General features: G+C 39.9%; 1 protein-coding gene across 2 annotated transcripts in view; it reads right to left on the bottom strand.

Moving 5' to 3' along the window:
• Positions 1-766: 766 nt before the first annotated feature.
• osbpl11 (oxysterol binding protein-like 11) overlaps positions 767-23843 on the bottom strand; it is a 133865-nt gene continuing 110788 nt past the window's right edge. The window contains exons 11-14 of one of the 2 annotated variants that reach the window (XM_059966357.1): positions 16292-16478; positions 8730-8912; positions 3702-3855; positions 767-2425 (exon numbers count right to left, since the gene is read on the bottom strand). In XM_059966357.1, the coding sequence (XP_059822340.1) occupies positions 2348-2425; positions 3702-3855; positions 8730-8912; positions 16292-16478 (602 nt within the window). In that variant the 3' untranslated portion in view covers positions 767-2347. The remainder of the gene's footprint in view (positions 2426-3701; positions 3856-8729; positions 8913-16291; positions 16479-23843) is intronic. The other variant, XM_059966358.1, reaches the window with a different exon arrangement.

Genomic DNA, 23843 nt, shown 5'->3' with positions numbered 1-23843 from the left:
TATAGCATTGTCCACTAGAATAACTACATAGATCAGTTTTATCCCCAACTGCCATGTCAAAATAAGAATTTTAGAAAGATGATCATAAAATTGTGCACTTTACTTGCAAATCTGTTGTGATCATTTATTGTATCCACTGCTCCTGATGCCGACTTGTCTACATTGTTGAGAACCGCTGTAAATTGTGGCACAGCTTTGTCAAACACCTCTACTCCTTCCACCAAAAGCAGAATTTCCCAGTGGCCAATGATTTTAATTCCTATTCCTATTCCCATTCCTGTTTCTGACATGTAACCATGGGTCACTATGAGGCTACTCTCAGGGTGAAGGAGCGACACCTCATATTCAATCTGCGTAGCCTCTAACCTGATGGCATGAACATCAATGTCTTCCACTTTCAGCAATTTCCCCCTCCCCTTCCCTTTTCTTCTAATTACCTCTTTTCACCTGCCTATCAATCACCCCTGGTGCCCCTCCTCCTTTCCTCTCTCCATTCTCCTCTCCTATCAGATTGCTTTTTCTCACACCCTTTACCTTTCCTGGCTTCATGCCACCTTCTAGCTATCCTCCTTCCCTCCCCCCCCCCCCCCAGTCCTGAAGAAGGGTCTCGGCCCAAAACTTTGCTTATTCATTTCCATAGACGCTGCCTGACCTGCCGAGTACCTCCACGTTTTGTGTGTAATACTTCTGATTTCCAGCATCTGCAGAATTTCTTGTTTATGACCATAAAGTCAACATGTTTTGCAAAATATTTAATTAAACCTTTTTACACTTGATGCCAGCATAGGAGTGTCATTTTGAGTTTCCTTCAGTGAACTAGGTACCATTTCAAAATATACAGTACTGTAGTATCAAAGTGAGACAAGAAATACAGTTGAACTTTTATTTCAAATACAATGAGTAACGATATTTTCTTTTTTAGTATCTCTCCATATTCAATATATTACAGAATGAACTTTCTATTTCTGTAATACTCCAGTAACAAAACAAAGTCTTTGTGAATTAAGATCTGTTCAGTTAATTTCAATTAAACTTTAAAAAGAAAAATTGAAATTGAAGTTCCACACAAATGAATGGAAACTTAGCTGATGTGGAAAATTTCATAACTTAAGAGTTGAGGTTATAAGTTATGCCTTACACAAAAACTAGAAAAACATTTTTTCTCTTGTTATTGTATGGATCACAAGACATTCATGAAACGTGAACAGCATTTTCATTGTCACAGAGGCAATATTTAACAAACAAAATAATTCTCATACAACATAAAATGCTCAGTAGTACCTTGTGGTATTTCAAATTTATTGCCACACACACAAAATAAGCAAAATAAATCTCTGCAGTAATGATGGGTTTTCCTGTGAAAGAGCATCATTTTACTTTGTGTTTTTAGAAGTTATATTTCATGGAACTTCTGCACAGATAAAACAATCATGATTTCACCATCCATGTTGTTCCCCTGAAAGTAATTCATTTAAAATCACTTCCTTTAAAAAAAATCTTGTATTTATGGAAGTTTGCTTGTTACGCAGTTTTAGCAAAAAGGATGAAATAAAATTTATAAGATTCACTACATCTTCAGTTCGAGATGAAAATTAACATCCGTATTTAAGCTGCAACAGATAATTTCACACATACTAATTGGAAGACTATACTTAAGAAAAAAAACAACAAATGATACAGTGTAAGGCACACTTTGGAAACAAGTATTCACTGCTTTCAATCTGCTTACCCTTTTCTGGGGGATAGTTTCTTAATTGCCCGCAATTTTTAAAGAAATGTACGTAAAGGAACTTCATATGACAAATTTTTCCTGAATAGTCTTTCTTAAAAAGATCATATGTAATAGATTAAGCCAAAGGATCACTCTGGCATATTTTGTTGCAATAGTTCCATAGGCTGATCAACAGTCCAGCATTTCAGCCTTTCTTGTCAACTGCATGAACAAGCCAAAAGAGCACTTCACTGTGCCAATTAGAAATAGCTTTTTGTTCTGAGGCTGCAATCATTAAAGTAATATTTTTTTCAAATATAGGTGTTAAAATAATACAAGATCCTTGCCAAAAAGTAATTGTCAAAAGGCTTCAGATAAGATATAAAATGTAATTGAAGATAAAAATTCATTCATTGTCCTGTAATTTTAAAGAGTCCTTTCTGCTAACATGCCAATGTGTAAAGCAATCTTACATTATATCATACAGACACACAATATTTAATAAAAGCAGCTAAGAGATTTACTGCATTTTACAATTTAATATGAAACCATCATGGTTAAATAACATTGGTCACAGCTACGGATGTGATTGCTTATTACTTGAAACCATGTTGCTGTAGTCCAGTTGCACAGAACCTAAGGTGCTGGTGATGCTGTCTCAGTGTAGCCTCTTGCAGATTTCCACAGGGGCTTGTAATAGATCCATCCATCACCCTACCAAATACAGGTCAAAGAAAAAATATTCAGACTAAAAGCTGTAAAAGATGATACACTGCTGAAAACTGTTGCGGCAGAATGGTTAATTTGCCTTCTAAGGGAAAAATAGGCAGACATAAAATAGCAGTAGAAAAAGAACTATTAAAAGTTAATTAACTGTAAGGGGCTGCCTTTATAATTGAGTTAAAAAGAACTCTGGCCTAGGCAGCCTGTAATCATCGAAGCAAAGAAAAATAGATAAATTCAACCACAGAGTCATAGAAAAGAACAGCACAGAAACAGGCCCTTCGTCCCATCTAGTCCATGCCAAACCATTTAAACTGCTTACTCCCATCAACCTGCACTGGGACCGTGGGCCTCCATACATCTACCACCCTCTGAGTTTGCTCTGCCATTTAGTTGGACAACAGGAGGCTTTCAAAGGATGGGTCAGACACAGGGACAGAATACAAATGGCTCTCATTCTAGATGACGGACTCGAATCTCTTTGATTTTTGCGTATTCTATTCAATGCTCATGAAATCAAATCAAAATAAAATGTGTTGCACGAATGAACCAGTTGTCTTTCATTCCCCATTCCAGTCCCACTGTGAACTCTGTTATCTTACTCTATTCTAATAAAGCTCAGGGCTTGGTATTACCTGACTGCTCTCAGAAATACACAATTCATTCAGTAACTTTAAACAACTAGTATTTCTAGTTGTATCAGAATTGGACGATTCTAATGAAAGGTTGCCAGACAGAAACTCTCTTCCTCTGACCTGCTGACCATTTTCACCTAATTCAATTGCTGATGTTCATTATCCAGAGTCTTTTATTTAAATTTATGAAATGTTCATTTTAGATGGAAAAACATACAGTACTGTCCTAGTGACATTTATATAGCTAGGGTGCCTAAGACTTTTGCACAGGGAGTTTTGTAAACCTCTCAGGAGCAAAGGATGTTGGGAATGGAGAGTGAAACGCCTTGGGAGGGGTGTGGGACAGGTGGCAGAAAAGGATTGCCAAGGATGGGGTGGTGGCATGGGTGCAGGCACTCCTAGTCCTGAGACACCAGGCAAGGTCATTTGATTCCAAACAATTGGTTTATTGATCATTACAGAATGTGTTTCTGGTTCTTCCCGCTCCCTCCCGTTTTCCCAACCATGATTCCCCTCTTCCTGCCTGCTTCCCACTCTTAGTCAACAGCCTGCTGTAACTGTGCAAATGTATGTCTATGGCTGCTTAGATTATTATTTCCCATGAATTCTAAGGATTGATGGCCAAAGGTTACCTCTTGATGGAAATACTTTGTCTTCCACGGTGTCTCTGTCTCTGCACGGTGGCGGGCTTCTGACCTCTGACGTTCCTCTAGTAAGCTCTTGTGTTCAGTTGCCTTTGCTATGTTTTTTACCCTCAAAGCTTCAGTCACGTGTTGCCACAAGCGTCTATTAAACATAGAAATTACATTGTTAAATACATGACAGTGAACTTTTAAAAACAGGATATAGTCACAGCTTGGAAGGTGCCCATTTATTTCCAACCTTGATTTGCACTTGAAGGCAGTCATTAATTATCCTTATTAATTCACATTCATCACCCATTACCATAGGGTAAAGAATTCTAACCCAACAATAATAAAAGAATCAACAGACTATTAAATATTCAACAAAATATTTGGTATGGATGATGCACAGATCTTATCAACCCAAAAAAACAAGACTAAATTCAGTTAACTTTGAGTACATTCCTTCCAAAGACATTGCCAACATATTTTTAAACATTCTGAGGAGCTTGCACCCAATGAGGTACTTTTAAAATTGTATTCAATGTTGCGCGATGAAAAAATGAGCAATCAGTTTGTCCACATCATGTTCTGAAAACAACACACATTCAAAAAGTGATTCTTTTAGTTATAATGATTGGATGGACACTGGTAAGATATCTTCTCAACTCTTCTTAAAATTGATTCAAAAGGTTTATAAAAGCCCACACAGGAACAATTTAAATTCTCCTTACTTAGCACATCACCAGAATGTCAATTTTCAGTCCTGATTAACGTCAGAATTTTCAGTCAAGATTGAACTTATTGCAGAACTTACGGATTTGAAGGTAGACTGCTAGGGCAAAATGGTAATTGATGCTGGGAGACAATGGGCTTTGTAGAAAAAGAAAGAGGCTTGTGAATTGTTGGGGAAGGACTAAGAACCAATGATTTCTATCACAGATGGCAGGAGATACTGTCACCAATTACGCTGAAGAGTATGGGTGTTATTTCTGGGGTTCTGGATAATATTTATCCCTCAATCAACATCACATAAATAGTTTAATCGGTACTAGCATTATTTGGGGTACAAATTAGATGTTACAGTTCCTCTATAGTAACTAGGACCTCTGCTACATGGAAAAATGTTTTGGCACTTGGAGAGGGTGCACTGAAGATATACCAGGATTAGTTAGGAGGGGGAAAAAAGCAATAATTTTCTTCCTTGTGCACAAAGGAAACCATGGAGAGATCATTTAGGTGTTTTGATAGGTACATGGATGGTAGGGGTGTGGAGGGCCATGGTCTTGGTACAGGTCAATAAACTCCTACATCCATAAGTTTAAATGGTTTGCCATGGACTAGATGGGCCAAAGGGCCTGTTTCTGCACTGTACTTTTCTATGATGCTATGACTCGATGAAATTATTTGACCCTATAAAGTGGGAAGTACCTACAATGCAGAAGACAATAAACAAGCCTGATAAAAATTGATAATACAAGGATTAGAGATGGTGGAAAAAGGGGGGGCTTCAGAAAATTTCTCTTCATCCAACAGGAAATGGAGGTCCAAGTCTTACTGCACACCAAAATAGGGTAAATATATTTATAGAAAAAATACCCAATGAGTTGTGGAGCTACAAGTTATAAGGTGATAAACTAACAGCTGCAGAAAATACAGTGCCTATAAAAAGTATTCACCACCCCGAAAGTTTTCAGGTTTTATTGTTTTACAATACTACATCACAGTGGATTTAATTTGGCTTAATTTGACACTGGTCAGCAGAAAAAAGACTCTTCTGTGTCAAAGTGAAAACAGATCTCTACAAAGTGATCTAAATTAATTACAAATATAAAACACAAAATAATTGATTGCATTTGTATTCACCCTACCCCCCCCCCCACTTAATATGACAGACTAAATCACTAGTACAGCCAATTGGTTTTAGAAGTCACATAATTAGTTAAATGAAGATCTGTTTTTGGAAAGCTGTGTGCAGTCAATGTGTTTCAATTGATTGTAGTAAAAATACACTTGTATCTGGAAGGTCCAATTGCTGGTGAGTCAGTGCCCTGGCAAAAACTTCACCATGAAGACAAAAGAACACTCTTAGCAACTCCACAAAAGGGTTATTGAAAAGCACGTCAGGAGATGGATACAAGAAAAATTCCAAGGTAATAAATATCCCTTGGAGTACAGTTAAGTCAATCATCAAGAAATGGTAAGAAAATGTCACAGCTGTAAATCTGCCTAGAGCAGGCCATCCTGAAAAACTGAGTGACTGTGCTAGAAGGGGACTAGTGAGGAAGGCCACCAATAGGCCTAAGACAACCCCAGAGGAGTTGCAAGCTTCAGTGGCTGAGATGGGAGAGGCTGTGCATACAACTGCTGGTTGAGTGCTTGACCAGTCGCAGCTATATGGGAGAGGGGCAAAGAGAAAGACATTGTTTAAAAAAACTCACATGCAATCTCAGCTTGAGTTTTCCAGAAGGCATGAGGGTGTCTCTAAGTCAGCTGGAAGAAGGTTCTACAGTCATGAAAAGAAAATTGAGCTCTTTGGCCATCAGATTAAATGTCATGTTTGGTGTAACCCAAACACCACACACCATTCCTACATTGAAGCATGATGGTGGCTGCATCAAGCTGTGGAGATACTTCACTGCAGCAGACCCTGAAAGGCTTGTGAAGGTAGAAGGTAAAATGAATGCAGCAAAATCCTGGAGGAGAACTCCAGGAGCAGTCTTCAAGAGAACTGTAATTTGGGAGATTTGTTTTCCAGCAAGACAATGACCCCATGCATAAGACCAAAGCTACACAGAAATGGCTTAAAGACAACAAAGTTAAGTCCTGGAGTGGCCATGTCAAGAGTCCAAACCTCAATCCAAATGAGAATTTGTGACCGTTCACTTATGATCCCCATGGAATCTGACAGAGCTTGAGCAGTTTTGTAAAGAAGAATGGGGAAAAATTGCAGTGTCCAGATGTTTAAAGCTGATAACAGACTTATATACAGACTCAAGGTTGTTAATTGCTGCCAGAACTAAATACTGACTTGAAGGGGTTGAGTAATTACACAATCAATTATTTTGTCTTTAATAATTATAATAAATTAGACCACTTTATAAAAATTTGTTTTCACTTTGACAGGAAAGAGACTTTTCTGTTGATCAGTGCCAAAAGAGCCAAATTAAATCCACTATGATTCAATGTTGTAAAACAATAAAACAGGAAAACTTCTGGGGGAGGGGGTTGAATACTTTCTATTGGTACTGTAATAGCAGTACAATACTGTAGTTCAATGAATGTAACGATAAAGTATTTCAGTTTCTGTAACATGCTTTGGAAAGGACACGAATAACGCTACAGAAATGAACATTTCTCCGTTTGTCTATTCTAACACAACTACCTTCAGCAAGACTACTGTTATGAATTCCTTGACATCATGAATAAAATTATTCAATTGGTTTAATTTAATATAAAGCAATGTATACAGTACACAATCTGAAGTTCTTCCTCTTTGCAGATATCCTTGAAAGAAGAAACCCCACAGAATAATAATATTCTATGAATAACAGAAACATCAGAACCCCGAAGCCCACTCCCCCTCCCCATCGCACAAGCAGCAGAAGAACTGACCCTGATCTATCAAGAGATCTCTGCTTTCTGCTTGCAGTACAAGTTTTGTCCCACTTCTGAAAAGGAGGCCAGAAGCATTTTCTGGCGCCCAAAAAGGGAACAATGCACTTTATTGATTTTGGCAAAAATCCTTAGCTATTTAATCAATTACATCTCCAGATGTGAACAACCACATTTTTAAAAAATCAGCAATTTTTGACTGTGGGTGGAGGTATGTCTTTAGCAAATGAGGTGCAAGGTTCTCCTTCCCTTTGATAGCCTGGGCAAGTGCAGCATTTGCTGAGTCACCCTCCCCCATCATGATAAGCATCAAGTGAAGTCATGGGAGCAGGTACTGGATGATCATATGAGCAGCTGGGTCATATCACAAGTCCTGGTTATGTGGCCACTGACACCAGGCAGACAATCTCTGAAGAGTATAGATAATAGAACCAGATGGTTCTGGGTCTGTACTCACTTGAATTCAAAAGTATGAGGGGGAGAACTTATTGAAACCTATCAAAAGTTGAAAGGCTTGACAGAGTGGATGTTTCCTATGGTGGGAGAGTCTAAGACCAGAGCACACAGCCTCAGAATAGAGGGACATCTATATAAAATAGAGATGAGGAGGTATTTCTTCAGCCAGAGTGGTGGATCTGTGGAATCTGTTGCCACAGGCAGCTGTGGAGAACAAGTCATTGGGTATCCCAGCTATACTGGAACGTTGGGAGAGAAGATGGAGATGGAAAGTCTTGTAGATCTCCAATATGTCACCATTTCCAGTAATTACTTCTCATCATAGCTGTTACACAAAAATGGAAAACAGTCCTGAAAAGTTTAAGGCAACTTAAAAAAACTCCCATGTTTTGTATTAAATGGTGATTACCATCATTCAACCATTGATCACCCGAGCTGCACATTACAGTCATTACCATCATTATGTGCTGCGTCATTGACATAGGCGATTATGGTTTTTCCATGACCACAATTGTTCTTAGCAATTTTTTTTCTAGAGAAGTGGTTTCCCATTGCCTTCTTCTGGGCAGTGTCTTTACAAGACGAGTGACACCAGCTTTTATCAATACCCTTCGGAGATTGTCTGCCTGGTGCCAGTGGTTGAATGCACCAGCTGTTCATATGACCATCTACCACCTGCTCCCATGGCTTCACATGACTCTGTTCAGAGGGCTAAGCAGGTGCTACACCTTGCCCAAGGGTGACATGTAGGATAACAGACTGGAAGAATGACTTACACCTCCTTTGATAGGGACACATTTCCATCCCTCCACCCAAGATGTAGAGCATGTAAACTTAAAATATGAAATGTATTTGTATGAAAGTGTGCAGGATATTTTCTGCGATGACTGGTCAACAATGTCCATTGGTAACATTATTGTCGTTCTGGAAATTACTGCTCGGAATGCATGAGATTAATTATTTTACCTGGATTCGAAAGGGCCTTGTTTCTTGATGGGCCGCACTCTCTTTTTGGTGACAGGAAGTTTAGTGACATCAATGGTTCTTGAGTCTCCATTGCTGTAAGTGAATTCAAGCACACCATTCCATTCACCCTGCACTCTGCATACAACAGTGTTTGTTGTATTGTGCTTCACTTCAGCTGTCACTCTGGAGGAGAAGTTGGAAAGTACCAATCACATAATTTTGCCATAACACAGATTCATGTTTAAGCCAAAAAAAAAATCAACTTCAGTTCTGACTTTGCCCTGTGTGATGAATACAGCACAGTAATTCTTTAGGTGGAGCTTCTAGCTTTCAATTCCAGGGATCTAGATTCAGTCCTGATGCTCTCTGCATGCAGTCTGCAGGTCCTGTCTGAGACTGTGAATGTCTTTCAGATGCTCTGGTTTCCTAATGGAATGTGCAGCTTGGGTGATCAATTGTTGGGTGGAGTTGTTCTCCAATCTTGGCAATTTACTTGCAAACGTTTTGGCACCGTGCAAGAAGACATCATAATGCGCTGTTAATTGTGGTATGCCCTCCAAATGCTTGGCTTTTATATACTGGACATCATTATGGAGAAAATTGTGATGTAGGGACAATTGTAACTCAGTTGTAATAATGGTCAATCAGCTGATTGACAGGTATAAAAAGGCTAAGCATTTAGAGGGCATTTCACAATTAACAACACACAGATGATGCCTCCTCACATGATGATGAAATATTTGCAAGTAAATTGCCAAGATTGGAGAACAATTCAACCCAACAATTGATCACCCAAGCTGCACATTCTCTGAATTATTTCCATCTAGTGGATTGGCAAGATCTGGCCTCTTGGTGGACCAGACTTCGGAAATAAGTGACAATGATTCCTTGACCCTCAGCATAGCCATGGACAAGGACTGGCACAGATGATGTGTGCAAGTATTTAACAAAGGGAGGTCTAATTACGATGTTAGGGAAGAACTTGGGAGCATCTGACTGGAAACAGATGTCAGGGAAATGCATAGTAGTAATGTGTAGGTTGTTTAAGGAGCACTTGCATGGGGTTCTGGATCAGTTTGTCCCACTGATAACAGGGAAAGAATGGTAGGGGAGGGAACCATGGTTGACAAGAGAAGTGAACATCTAGTCAAGAGGAAGAAGGAAATATTCTTAAGGTTTAGGAAGCAGAAAACTCAGGCAAGTCTCAACAGTTATAATGTGATCAGGAAGGAGCTAAAGATGTTCAAGTTCAGGTTTATTGTTATTTCAACCATATACATACATGCCACTAAATCAAATAAGGTGCATTTATAACACAATTCAAAAAGCAAACAGTATAACACTATTGGTGCTTCATATGTGACAAGACCTGGTTGGTAGCTGGGAGTTCAGTAATCTCATGGCCTAGGTGCAGAAGCTGCTCCCCATCTTAACAGCTCTTGTCCTAAAACTACGGTACCTCCTACCTGATGGCAGGGGTTCAAAGAGGTTGTTGGACAGATGCGAGTGATCACTGACAAGGTTAAGGGTCGAGCATAGGCAGCTCTCCTGGTAAGCATCTCAGATGGTTTGAAGAGACACCCTGATGGACTTCTTCAACCATTCTCACAATAATTTGTAGGGCCTTCTGCTTAGATGACTTCCAACTCCTGTACCAGATGGTGATGCAGCTGGTCAGGACACTCTCAACAGTGATCCTGTAAAAATTGGAAATGGGGGGGGAGGGGCTCATTCATCTCAATGTCCTCAGGAAGTGGAGATGCTGCTGTGCTTTCTCGACTAAGGACATGGTGTTGAGAGATCGTTCCTAGAAACCTGGCACTCTCTCTCTCCACGGAGGAGCTGTATACATGCAGTAAGGAGTAATCAATCTGCACCTTCCTAGAGTCTACAATCATCTGCTTGGTCTTGTCCATATTGAGACTCAGGTGTCAAGCTCACCCTATTCTATCAACCACTCTACCTCCTCTCTAAATGCAGCCTTATCATCATTACAGATGAGGCCAAGCACTGTTAGGTCAACAGCGAACTTCATTTGGTTGGAAATGAATCTAGCAGTACAGTCACATGTTAGCAGCATGAACAGCAGAGCACTGAGCATGCAGCTCTGGGGGGTGCTGGTGCTCAACGTGATAGAACCTTCGTTTTGACACAAAGACTGACTGGGGTCTTTCCGTCAAGAAATCCACAATCCAATTTCAGAGAGAAGTGTTGAGATCCATTTTGGACAGTTTACCCTCCAGTTTCTGAGGGACAATTCTATTAAATGCTAAACTGAAGTCGATAAACAAAATCCAGGCGTATGAGGCACTATTTTCCACGTGGGCCAGGACAGCGTGGAGGGCATGAGAGCTAGAAAGAGACATGAGAAGGACTTGGCTAGTAGCATTAAGGAGAACTCCAAAATGCTCTACAAGTTTGTGAAGAACAAGAGGATCACAACAGCTGAGGGATAAAGAAGGACACGTGCCTGCAAGTAGAGGAGGTAGGTGAAGTCTTAAATAAACTCTGCAACAGTTTTAACTTAGTTGAGGGAATGTGACATGTGAATACAGCGTAGAACGAGCTAATGTGTTAGAGAATGTTGAGGTTAAGAAAGGTAGAGCTAGAAATTCTGAAAAAAAACAGGAGGAATAACTCCCCAGGCTGGACAGGGTGCAACCCAGGTTACAGTAAGATCAAAAGACATAGGAGGAGAATTAGACCACATGGCCATTGAGTCTGCTCCACCATTCCATCATGGCTGATTTATTATCCCTATCAACCTCATTCTCCTGTCTTCTCCCTACAACCTTTAATGCCCCAACCAACCAAGAACCTACCAACCTCTGTTTTAAATATACTTCAAGGCATGGTCTCCACAGCTGTCCATGGCAATGAATTTCACAGATTCACTGCCCTGTGGGAAAAAAAAAATCCTCCTCATCTCCATTCTAAACCAACATCCCTCCATTCTCAGGCTCTTATATTCTAGTCCTCTAGAAAGGAATGCTAACATTGCATTTGTCTTCCATACCACGAAGTAAACCTACAAGTTAACCTTTAAGGAATCCTGTACAAGGACTTTCAAGTCTCTTTTGCACCACTGAATTTCCTCTCCATTTAGAAAATAGTCTATGCCTTTATTCCTTCTATACTAGAATTCTTTCAGAGCTTTTTTTTTCAGAACTCTGAGTCCCCCAAGTGACTATTCTCCTTTCTGACTCTTCAGCTTCGCAAGCACTTTCTCTTTAGTAATCAGAACTACATTCACTTCTGTCCACGATCACTCTCACATTTCTGGCTTTCTGCTTGCATCTTCCACAACAAAGACTGATGCAGAATATTAAGTTCATCCACCATATCTTTGTTCCCCATTAGTACCACTGCAGTGTCATGTTGCAGCAGCCCATTATTCACTCTTGTCTCTTTTACTCTTTACAGATCTGAAAAATTATTGTTATCCTCCTTTATATTACTGGCTAGCTTATCTCCATATTTAATCTTCACCTTCTTTATGGCTTTTTTAGTTGCCTCCTGTTGGTTTTTAAAAGTTTCCCAATCACCTAACGTCCTACTAATTTTTGCTCGATTATATGCTCTTCTCCTTTGCTTTTCTGCTGACTTTGACTTCCCTTGTCAGGCACATCCTACCTTTAGAACACTTCATATCATCCTTCCTTTACAATACTTCATCTTTGATATGTAAATATCCTGCACCCTCCAACTGCCCCCAGAAACCCTAGCTATTGCAGTCCTAACATTATTCCTGCTAGAGTTCTCTTCCAATCAACTTTGGCCAGCTCCTCTCTGATGCCTCTGTAATTCCCTTAACAGTAATAATAAATTCGATCGTATTATGAGCACTGCCTCTTAAGGGTTCCTTTACCGTGAGCTCCTTAATCAAATCCTGTCCATTACACAACACCCAATCCAGAATTGCTTTTCCACTAGTGGCCTCAACCAAAAGCTGCGCTAAAAAAGCCATCTCACAGGCATTCTACAAATTCCCTCTCTTGGGATCCCACACCAAGCTGATTTTCCCAATGGACCTGCATATTGAAATTTACCCCTTTTCTATTCCCCATTGAAATTTACATCCTACATCCTGACAACTGTCCAAGGGCCCATCTTTTTACCCTTGCAGTTTCTTATCTCTACTCACAAAGGTTCTACGACTTCCAATCCTATGTCACCTGTTTTTATGGATTTGATTTCATTTCTTAACAGAGACCCCCCATCTCCTCGGTCTACCTGCCTGCCCTTTCAATACAATATGTATTATTGGATGTTAAACACCCAAATATAATGTTCTTTCAGCCACAATGCAGTGATACCAATAATATCTTATGTGCCAATCCCTAACTGCGTTACAAGATTATCTACCTTATTCCATGTGATACATGCATTCAAATATAACACCTGCAGTCTTGTGTTCATCTTGCTTTTTGATTTTGCTCCCATGTTACACTTTACCTTATCCCACTGACTACAATTTTGCCCTATCACCTGCCTGTCCTTTCTCACAGTTTCACTATACACTGAATCAATTTGTATATCAACTGCCCATCCTTAGCCTCATCACCCTGCCAAATTAGTTTAAAATCCTCCCCAACAGCTCTAGCAAACCTACCCTCAATGATATTCGTCCTCTTGGGTACAGGTGTAAAACATCCTTTTATGTACAGGTATACCTTCCCCAAAGATCTAGAAATCTGAAATGCTACCTCCTCAGCCACTCATTCATCTGTACAATCATCCCATTCCTGCCCTGACCAGCACATGATATTGGGAATAATCCAGAGATTACTACCCTGGAGATCCTGCTCTTCAGCCTTGTCCCAAAATTCCTTAACTCAATGTGTAGGACCTCTTCCCTCTTACTACCCATGTTATTGGTGGCAACGTGCAGCACAACCTCTGGTTACGATGGAAAACAAGGGAAGAGATGGCTGAAGCATTGAAGCTCATCTTTGTATCTTCCTTAACTACTGGAGTGGTACTAGAGGATGGAAGAATGGCAAATATTCCACTGTTCAAGAAAGATGAAAGGGATAGCCCTGAGATGTAACAGACCAGCAAGTTTTATGCCAGTGGTGGGCACTGGAGAGGGTCCTTAGGGACAAGATTGATGAGCATTTGGAGAATCATAGTTTTATTCAGGAAAGTGAGCATGGTTTTGTGAGGGACAGGTCATACCTCATGAACCTAACTGATCTCTTTCAAGGAGGTATCAAAACAGATTAATCAAGGTAGAGCAGTGAATGTGGATTTCAGTACAGCATTTGACAAGGTTCTCCATGCTAGGCTCATCCACAATGTCATGAGGCACAGGATCCATGGAAATTCAGCTGTGTGGATTCAGAATCGGCTTGCCCATGGTAGGCAAAGCATGGTAATTAGATTGAGCATATTCTGCCTGGAGGTTGGTCACCAGTGGTGTTTGACAAAGTTATGTTCTGGTACTTGTGATGTTTGCGATTTTTATAAATGGCTTGGATGAGGAAGTAGAAGGGAACGTTAATAAGTAAGCAAATGATGCAAAGGTTAGATGTGTTGTGAATAGTGTCAAAGGTTGTAGATTAAACAGAATCTAAAAAGGAAACAGTTGGACAGAGAAGTAGCAGATGGTGTTCAATATGGAAAAGAGTGAAGTGATGTTTTTTGCCTTCAAAATTGAAGGCAGAATACAAGGTTAATCAAAAGAGTCTTAGCAGTGTAGAGGAACATAATTCAGATCTATAGGTCCCTCAAAGTTGTTGTACTAATTAGATAGGGTGGATATAAAGGTATATGGTGCATTGGCATTTAATAAATGGGGGAGTTGAGTTAAAAAGCTGAAAGGTAATGTTGCAGCTCCCTAATATTCTGGTTAGTAAATACTTAGATTTCTGCGTTCAGTTCTGGTCGCCCTATTATAGGAAGGATGTGGAAGGTTTATAGAGGGTGCAGAGATATGCCTTATGATGAAAGACAGACAGACAAACATACTTTTTGATCCTGAGGGAAATTGGGTTTCGTTACAGTCGCACCAACCAAGAATAGTGTAGAAATATAGCAATATAAAACCATAAATAATTAAATAATAACAAGTAAATTATTCCAAGTGGAAATAAGTCCAGAATCAGCCTATTGGTTCAGGGTGTCTGACACTCCGAGGGAGGAGTTGTAAAGTTTGATGGCCACAGGCAGGAATGACTTCCTATGATGCTTAGTGTTACATCTCAGTGGAATGAGTCTCTGGCTGAATGTACTCCTGTGCCTAACCAGTACATTACGGAGTGGATGGGAGACATTGTCCAAGATGGCATGCAACTTGGACAACATCCTCTTTTCAGACACCACTGTCAGAGAGTCCAGTTCCACCCCCACAACATCACTGGCCTCACGAATGAGTTTGTTGATTCTGTTGGTGGTGCAAGGTTACACAAGCTGGAGTTTTCCTCTTTGGAGTGTTGGATAGATGTGACTGAATAGAAGTGTATAAGATTATAAGAGACATAGATAGAGTGGGCAGCCAGCATACTATTGGATAGACACGTAGAGATAAGAGAAATAGAAGGTTATGGGCTGCTTAGGGTTAGATTGATCGTGCAGTAGGCTTATATAGAATTCTACAACATGGGCTGAAGGGCCTGTAGCATGCTGTACTGTTCTCTGTTCTCAATTGGCAGAATTTTGCATAGTGGCTTGCATATTAGGTTGACAGTTCAGGTGCAACATCGTGGTCAACCCTGACCAACGGAGGGCCTTAAGAATCTGGAGCAATTTGATGGGAACGTGAGATGAACAGCCTGCTTGCGTGATGCATGGCTGTGATTTTAATACAAAAACAAATCAAAATACTGAGACAATGATTAAATGTGCAACTGAACACCATGAACTGCTGCTTCAGTTGTGGTTTGCTGTTTGTAACTCATGGTGTAAAAACACAAATCTGAATGCAAATGGACATTAACTTTATACAGATTGATTTTGCCTTCATTACCATCTCATTCACAACTTGTGGACTGATCTAGCTCATCAACCACTCTATTCTTCAACACATCTTGTAGCAATTTTTTTTTCCTTCCCTTAGCCCAAAACCTGCTTCTGGCTCCATTGCTGCACTTCCACTCTAACACAACCCTCACACACCTACTTTCAGACTGCTTTCTCAATAATAGTTCAATATTACCTTTTCTAACACACTAGACCCCACCTCAACATGTCCACTCTAGATTGGAGAGGGGGAGCCTGCTACATGGGCAACAGCTTGCTCTCCATAATCACACTGCTTGGACTTGTGTACTGGCTTGAGGGTCACATAGACAGCTGGGACTCATCATCTATGGTCAATCCTGACCAATGGAGGGCCTCAAAATCATGTTTGACATCTCCACCAACCAGTTTTGCAGATCTGATCTTCAAGCTGTTTTTCTGGAAATAATCTGCAATGTTCATACAATATATCACTTTTAAAGAATATGAGCATGTTTTTTTGTGACTGCATTTGGGGTACAATTTCCCTTTACAGGATACAAAGTTCAAGTGTAAATGTTACCATTAAGACTACTGATGCTGATAAGTAGGAATAACTGTACCTGTGAAGTTTTCCACCATAAAATGGTTTTGTGTGAAATGTTATAGCTGCAGAGTAACCAGTCTTTGCGCAGTTGACATTAACTTTCCCTCCCAGCTCTACCCAAGGAACGGTTAAAATAGAACGAGCATAAGCACAAGGAAGGGTAAAGGTGTACTCTTCTCCATGGTCCAAGAGACACAGAAGACCTAAATAATAAATGGACATTCATTAACAACTTTTAAGTCTGAATATGAGCTGTTCAAATACAATGCAACAGAGATTTCAGAAATTATTTAGGTCAGGCAGCATCTGTGGAAAAAAAGAGCCAAAATTAATGTTTCAGATTGACAATTTTTATTTGCTGGAACTAAAACAAATCCTACAGTTGGGCAAGGCTAATTTTGACAGCATTATGCAGAAACTTGCACGGATTGGATTGCTGAGACTGTTAGCAGCTAAAGTGACATTTGACAATTGGAAGCCTTTGAAAAGTGAAAGGCAGGGAGAGTTTAGGGGCAAAATGTTCCTGTTGGAATGAAGGGCAAGGCTGGAAGAATTAGGAAATCCTGTCTGAGGAGGGATGTTGAGGCTCTAGTCAGGTGAAAGGATGAGGCAGGTAGGATCAAGCAAATCCCCTGAGGTGTACAAGGGATATGGAAACACACCAAAGGAAATTAGGGAAGCAAAAAGGCACATAAGGCAAGTAAGTTAAAGGCAAATCCCAATCTTTATGAAAAGTAAAGGAAGAGAAGAGGTCCCCCAAGGATTAGTGAAATCACTTATGTGCGGCCCAGCTGGAAATGAGACAGGTGCAGACACACCAAGCCCTGAGACACCAGGCAAGGTTATTTGATTCCAAGCAATTGGTTTATTTATCATTCCAGCATGTCTCTCTGGTGCTTCCCACTCCCTCCTCTCTCCCTTCCCCTTTTCCCAACCATGATTCCCCTCTCCCTGTCCCCTTCCCACTCTCAGTCCACAATAGAGACCCATATCAGAATCAGGTTTATCATCACTCACATCATGTGATTTTGTACAGTACATAAAAATACTACAGTACTGTGCAAAAGTCTTAGGTAACTTAGCTATAAATATGTGCTTAGGTCTTTTGCACAGAACTAGACTGTACTGGCACTTTAAAAGATGATGCTGGTGATCTTGAGGTGCAAAAGGTGGATAAATCTTTGGAACTAGACAGTAAATCCTATGATCCTGTGGGAAACAAAGAAATTATTGGCCTTGGAGACAAGGTTGAGATATCAGGAGACCGTAATGCTGTGTTTTATTTAAGAAATTTTTTTAGTTAAATCATGGAACTAAAGGCTGATGAGCCCAGCATCAGTGGCAGGGAAGTTACTAGTGGGATTCTGAAAAACAGAATCTTAAAGGGAAGTATTGAATAGGGATAGTCAGAATTCCTTTATGCATAGAAAATCAGATCCTGTGAATTGGTTGAGGTTTTAAGTGGTAGCCAAGATGACTGAGGGCGGCAGGGTAGTAGATGACTTTTGCAAGGCTTTGAGATCATAAGACATAGGACAAGATTTAGGCCATTTGGCCCAAAGTAAGGTCCACCATGGCTGATTTAGTAATCCCTCTACCCTATTCATCTGCCTTTAACTGAAACCTTTCATACCTTTACTAATTAAGAAATGATCAACCTCTATTTTAATTATAACCAATGACTTCACACGACAGCCAGCTCCAGACATTCACCACCATCTGACTAAAAAAAATCCTCCTCATCTTTGTTCTAAATGGACCTCTTTCAATTCTGAGGCAGTGCCATCTGGTCCTAGACTCCCCCCCCATAGGAAGTATTCTCTCCACATCCACTCTGCCTTACAATACTCAATAGGTTTCAAAGAGATCCTCGCTTATTCTTATAAATTCCAGCAAGACAGGCCTAGCCAGCAGATGTTCCTGACACATTAACAATTAGTGAATCCTGCACGATACTCACGATTTTCTCCCTGCTTAGAAAATAGTCTATGCCTTTGTTTCTTTCACCAAGGTGCACCATCAAACTTCCCTACCCTTTATTCTTTGCCCATCCTCCGAATTTGTCCAAGTTTTTGAAGTCCTTCTGCAGCTTCCTTGCTTCATCAACAACACCGCCATCCCTCCCCCCACCCTCTGTCCTACCTCATAAGCTGGTCTGGAAGGCTAGGTCAAATGGGATTCAGGTGGTGTCCAACTGGACATAAATTTGGTTTGGTGTAGGAGTCAGTAGATACTACTGGGATTACCTGTGAATGCAAGGATTGATGCTGGGTCCTCTGTTGTTTGACAAATACATGAGTGAGAACATTGGTGGCATGATTACTCATTTTATAGATGACATCAATATTAGTAGGGTGGTAGACAGTGGAGAAGGACGTCTAAGGTTACAATTGGATTTGAATCAACTGCAAAAATGGAGCAGGAATGACAGAAGCAATTTAACTTAAATAAGTGTTACATTTTAGGAAGTGAAACAAGTGCAAGACATACACGCTGAATGACAAGAATCATTGCAGAACAGAGATCAAGGGGTACAAGCACATAGTTCCCTGAAAGTGGTGACACAGGCAAACAAGATAATGAAGGTTCATTGTCTTCATAAGACAGAACACAGACTGGTGTTGGGACATCATGTTACAGCTGAAGAGCAATATTGAGACTGTGTCTGGAATATTTTTCAGTGCTGACTGCCGTACTATAAGCAAGGATGTGCTTAAGCCAAGGGGGGTGCAGGAAAGATTTACAGGAATGTTGCTGGAACTGTTGTCATTGATAATAAAATAATTACAATAATTGAAACACCTAGGCCCAGAACACACACATTAAGACTTAAGCATTCATTTATTTTACTTGTACACAAGGAGAACGGCATGGGTCCCTGTCACCCACACTGTTCTGAAGCCTGAACAGCTGTTTTTATACAGAATTGGCTTATCAGTTGTGGATATTGATATCTGTAAACTGAATATGTTTGAATTCCTTACTCGCAAGATCAATTGCATTCTCCAATAGAGGTGTTAAGAGTCAACTGAAACTTCAAGAAGACAGCAATGACATTTTGAAGTTTAGTGAAAGAAACAGAGCCTCAGTTGTTGAGTATGCTTCTCATCCGTCCCTGACACCCCTTAATGTAGGAAGCTATGTCTTAGGAAGACCTTTCTGGAAAAGTCTCATTACTGAGGCCTCACTCATTCGACTTGAGTACACACCACCTTGTCTAAACAGAAGTGTCTCTGCCGGTCTTGCTTGACTACAACTGTCCCAGGCTATCCTTGCCTTACTCCACAGAACCGAAGAGATGAATTATAGGAGAATCTGAGTAGGTGGGTCATTTTCCCTGGAGCAAAAGGAGGTCAAGCAGTGAGCTCACTGAGGTTTAAAAAAATAATTTACACATAGGAAAGATGGTTTGTCACAGTCTTTTTCCAAGGGCAATGGAGCCCAAAACTCAGGGGTATAAGGTTAAGATGAGAGTGGAAAGATTTAAAGAGGGGACCTGATGAACAAGAAGGGGATGGTGTATGGAATAAGCTGCCAGAGGAAATGGTAGGTGCCTGTACAATTTGGACAGGCACATGGATAGGAAAGGATTAAAGCAGGGGTACCTTATCTGGGGTCCATGGATCCCTCAGTTAATGGTAAGGCTCAATGGCATGAAAAAGATTGCGAACTGCTGGATAGAGGTATATAGCCAAGTACAGACAATGGGCAGATCAAAAATACATCTTGATCAGTATGGATGGGCTTGCTTAAAGGACCTGTTTTCATGTTGTATAACTCTAAGACTGCAAGTTTGAAGTTATCAGAAGATCAAAAGGGAAGTTCTCTGACAGAGAGGAGATCCAGAGAGACTGAAGTATGGTAGTGATGAAAAAGGGTGGCAAAAACTTGTGTATAATGAAAGATACACATGGAAGGGCTGGCCACTGGAAATGGTCGAATTCAGTGATGATCCTGAAGGCTGCGAAGTGCCCATGGAAAGATGAAGTGATATTTCTCAAGCACTTTGCATGAATATAGTCAGAGAGGTGTAGGAATAGGATGAGTGATATAAAGTCCCAAGTTGGTGTTTTGCAAAGCAATCACCTAATCTAGGTTTGTCATTTCCAATGCAAACACAAAATCATGAGCACAGAATGCAATATACTAAACTGAATGTACAACTGAACAAATGCTTTGAATAGAAGTATATGCATTCCTGATTAACAGAATGGAGGGAGGAAAGAGGCGAGATGCTTTAGCTCCTGGAGCTGTGGGAAAATATCCACGAGCAGATGAATTTCTACAGCGGATGAGGAAGAATAGATCAGGGCATCCCAGGGAAAGAGGTTTGTCCCCAATATTGGCAACCTGTTGGATCTTTTGGAAAAAAACAGATTGTTCCACTCACCAGAGGTTGGGAGAGGTGGTAGAAGGGGATGATAAGGGGAACCTTAATTTGATTTGTATGCAAGGAGAGGGTTAATAGTAGAAATGAAGACACTGGAATAGATATTAAACATGGTGAATGTAAAATCAAGGTGCAAGAGAAACACCAATTGGGTGGTATGAAGAGGTCAATTATTTAATTAGAAATCAAAGTTCAAAGTAACTTTGAACTTCAGCGACGAAGACCATTAAGATATAGGAACAGAATTAGATCATTCAGCCCATCGAGTCTGCTCTGCCATTCCATCATGGCTGACCCTGGATCCCACTCAACCCCATAACACCTGCCTTCTCAATGGAAAATTTTCAATAGAGTGGAAACCAAGAGGGAAGAATAGTCAAAGAAATGTGGGAATCTGCAGACTTGCAGTGCAAACTGTTTGCCAATCTATCCCTTGAAATTGAAATCAGATAATGAAAAAGGGAAGGAAAAGGTCATCAATGGACCAAGTGACATCTAGAGTTTGGAGAAATTGACAACAAATGTGATGGAACTTTTGAAAGCTAAAAATACTACCATTATAATCACTTATCAGCAGTAGGACCTAGTAAGATGAAAAAATGGCCCATTCCACAATCCGCAAAGATTAACTCCACATCGACACCTATCACTACGTCTTTGATTTAGAAGTGACTAGTATTGAAGGCAAAGCCATTCAGCACAAAAACAAGTACTAGGAAAGAGTGGTGAAGGAGTGGAACTGGTCAGGACTCTGCTCATGGATGAAGTGGCTGACTTTCCAGTGTGGGATGAAAATGTATAGGTTCTGAATACCTGTGTGTACATTAGCCAGTCGGGGCCAGTACACTAAAAGCTGTCAAAGTCTGGATAGTGTCAGAAGTCATTGATACAAGTGGAAAAACAGAATCAAGGTGAGAAGAGAAAGTTCCATGGGAGAAGGAAACCAAATCAATAGATTTACTGGAACAGACCTGTGGGTCTTGGGAGGCGGGAGAAATAAGCTAGGCATGATTAGGGGAAATCATGAGGTTGAAGGCCATGGAAGGAAGATTCAAAGGAATTGAAGTGATTGGCTGGAAAGGGGTGAACTACAGAAATCATAATCAAGAGAGAAGTACAAGATGGTAGTGTTCACCTTTTGCAAGACTGAGGTTAGTTTCCACAAGAAAGAGTTAGATAGAACTCTTAAAGATCAAGGGATATGGGGAGAAGGCAGGAACGGGGTACTGATTGTGGACGATCAGCCATCATCACAGTGAATGGCGGTGCTGGCTTGAAGGGCCAAATGGCCTACTCCTGCACCTATTGTCTATTGCCTATTACAAACAGCAGTACCTTTGATGGACAACTTGATGAGCATATTGGTGTAGATCCTCAGCTGAAAGAATGTTTCATGTTCAGAAGAAGATGGTTTACACTGAACAAGTTCAGTAGAAATAAATTGAGATAATTCTTGCCAGCACTTAGGAATGTCCAGATCTCGAGAGTGCGTGACACGTTTCACCAGTTGCCAAATTATAACGTGTTGTTAGATACAGAGCATTTATCATATGACAATGGATCCTCAAATGCCTACGCAGGTCACAATTAAAATGTTCTATTTGTTAACATATAACCTATATATATTTTAGAAGGTATATTTATCATCTAAAAATTATACTACCTGAGAAAGAAAGGATAAATATTTAAGTAAATACTAACTAGTTTACAAAATATTATTTCCATAATGTTGTATTTCCTGTCCCAACATCCAGAGCGGCAGAGGGAAACAGCCAGCAACATTTTGAAAAGTTATTTTTCAGGGAAGGACTTTTGTTTTCAGTCTTAGCAGTACATTATATTTTTAATATTCAAGGATCAACATTTATGCAAATTTTCTACTTTCAGCATTGTTCAAAAAATAAAGTACACTTAAATCCAATTCAAATATATCCTAAATATTACCAATATGACTAATGGAAAATGGAAGCACATTCCATCTAACCCTGAGCTTTAAGAATTTAACTTTAATAATAGAATAAAGAATGGCATTGAAGGCTAGGATAACAAATGTTATTAATATCATATTTAGCTGCATTATTTGTTTTATGAACAACCAGTAAGCTGTCGTTCATCTTCAGTAGCACCATGTTAAACCAGAAGTTTTTTTAGAGGTGCACCAAATCATACAGGAATGGTCTTTATGGCACTATTGACATGTCTCAGGACATTTTTTTTGGATGGGAGAAGGGATGAAATGGTGTTTAGAGGTTCTTTTATGATATTCAACATTTCCAAAGTGCAATAAGAATTGGCAATGGAAAGAAAGACAATCATGATTCATACTTTTTAATTACCTTTCTGAATAACATATGAACATTTAAAACTTAATATACACACTGAAACCTGAGCTCACCCCATAAGTTCATGTGCTAGGCTTACAACCTGTATCTAGCACTGTACAGCATGATTCACTGCTTTGAGGGAGGAAGGGAAAGCAGAGAAATTCAAAATACAAGTGCTTTGATAATGAATGAACTGAAGGGAAAACAACTCCCTACCTTGAACTGTATTCTTCATTCCTGAGCATGATGCATCCTCCATATACTGCAGGATCAGACCAGGTTGTCAACAGGGAAAAATCACAAAGGCTCTTTTAAGATAGATTTGCTGGCATGGGATTTTCCTTATTTGTGCCACATCAATGCACTTCTATGAGCTACTTTGTAGCTTTTAATATGGAGTCAAAACTTAGAGGAGCAGGAATAGGCCAGTTGGTCCTGATCCAGCACTTAGCATGAAACATGGCTGATGATTAACTTCAGTTCCCAGCTTCTACTCATACTCCTTGATCCCCTCTGAATTTGAAATATATAAGCTGCCTTTTTTAAAATGGTGCCTGTACAAAGTATTCACTCCACTTAGAAGTTTACATGTTTTATTGTTTTACAATATTGAATCAGTGGATTTTCTGAAACTGATCAACAGAAAAAGACTTTTGTGTCAAAGTGAAAACAGATCTCTGCAGTGATCTAAATTAATTACAAATATAAAACACAAAATAATTGATTACTTAAGTATTCACCCCCTTTAATATAACACACCAAATCATTACTAGTGCAGCCATTTAGTTTAGAAGTCACATTATTAGTTAACTGGAAATCTGTTTTTGGAGTGTCGTGTGCATTCAAGGTGTTTC

This window comes from Hypanus sabinus, chromosome 4 (assembly GCF_030144855.1).
Source record: "Hypanus sabinus isolate sHypSab1 chromosome 4, sHypSab1.hap1, whole genome shotgun sequence".
Classification (NCBI taxonomy): Eukaryota; Metazoa; Chordata; class Chondrichthyes; order Myliobatiformes; family Dasyatidae; genus Hypanus; species Hypanus sabinus.
This window is presented reverse-complemented; position numbering and strand designations above follow the sequence as displayed.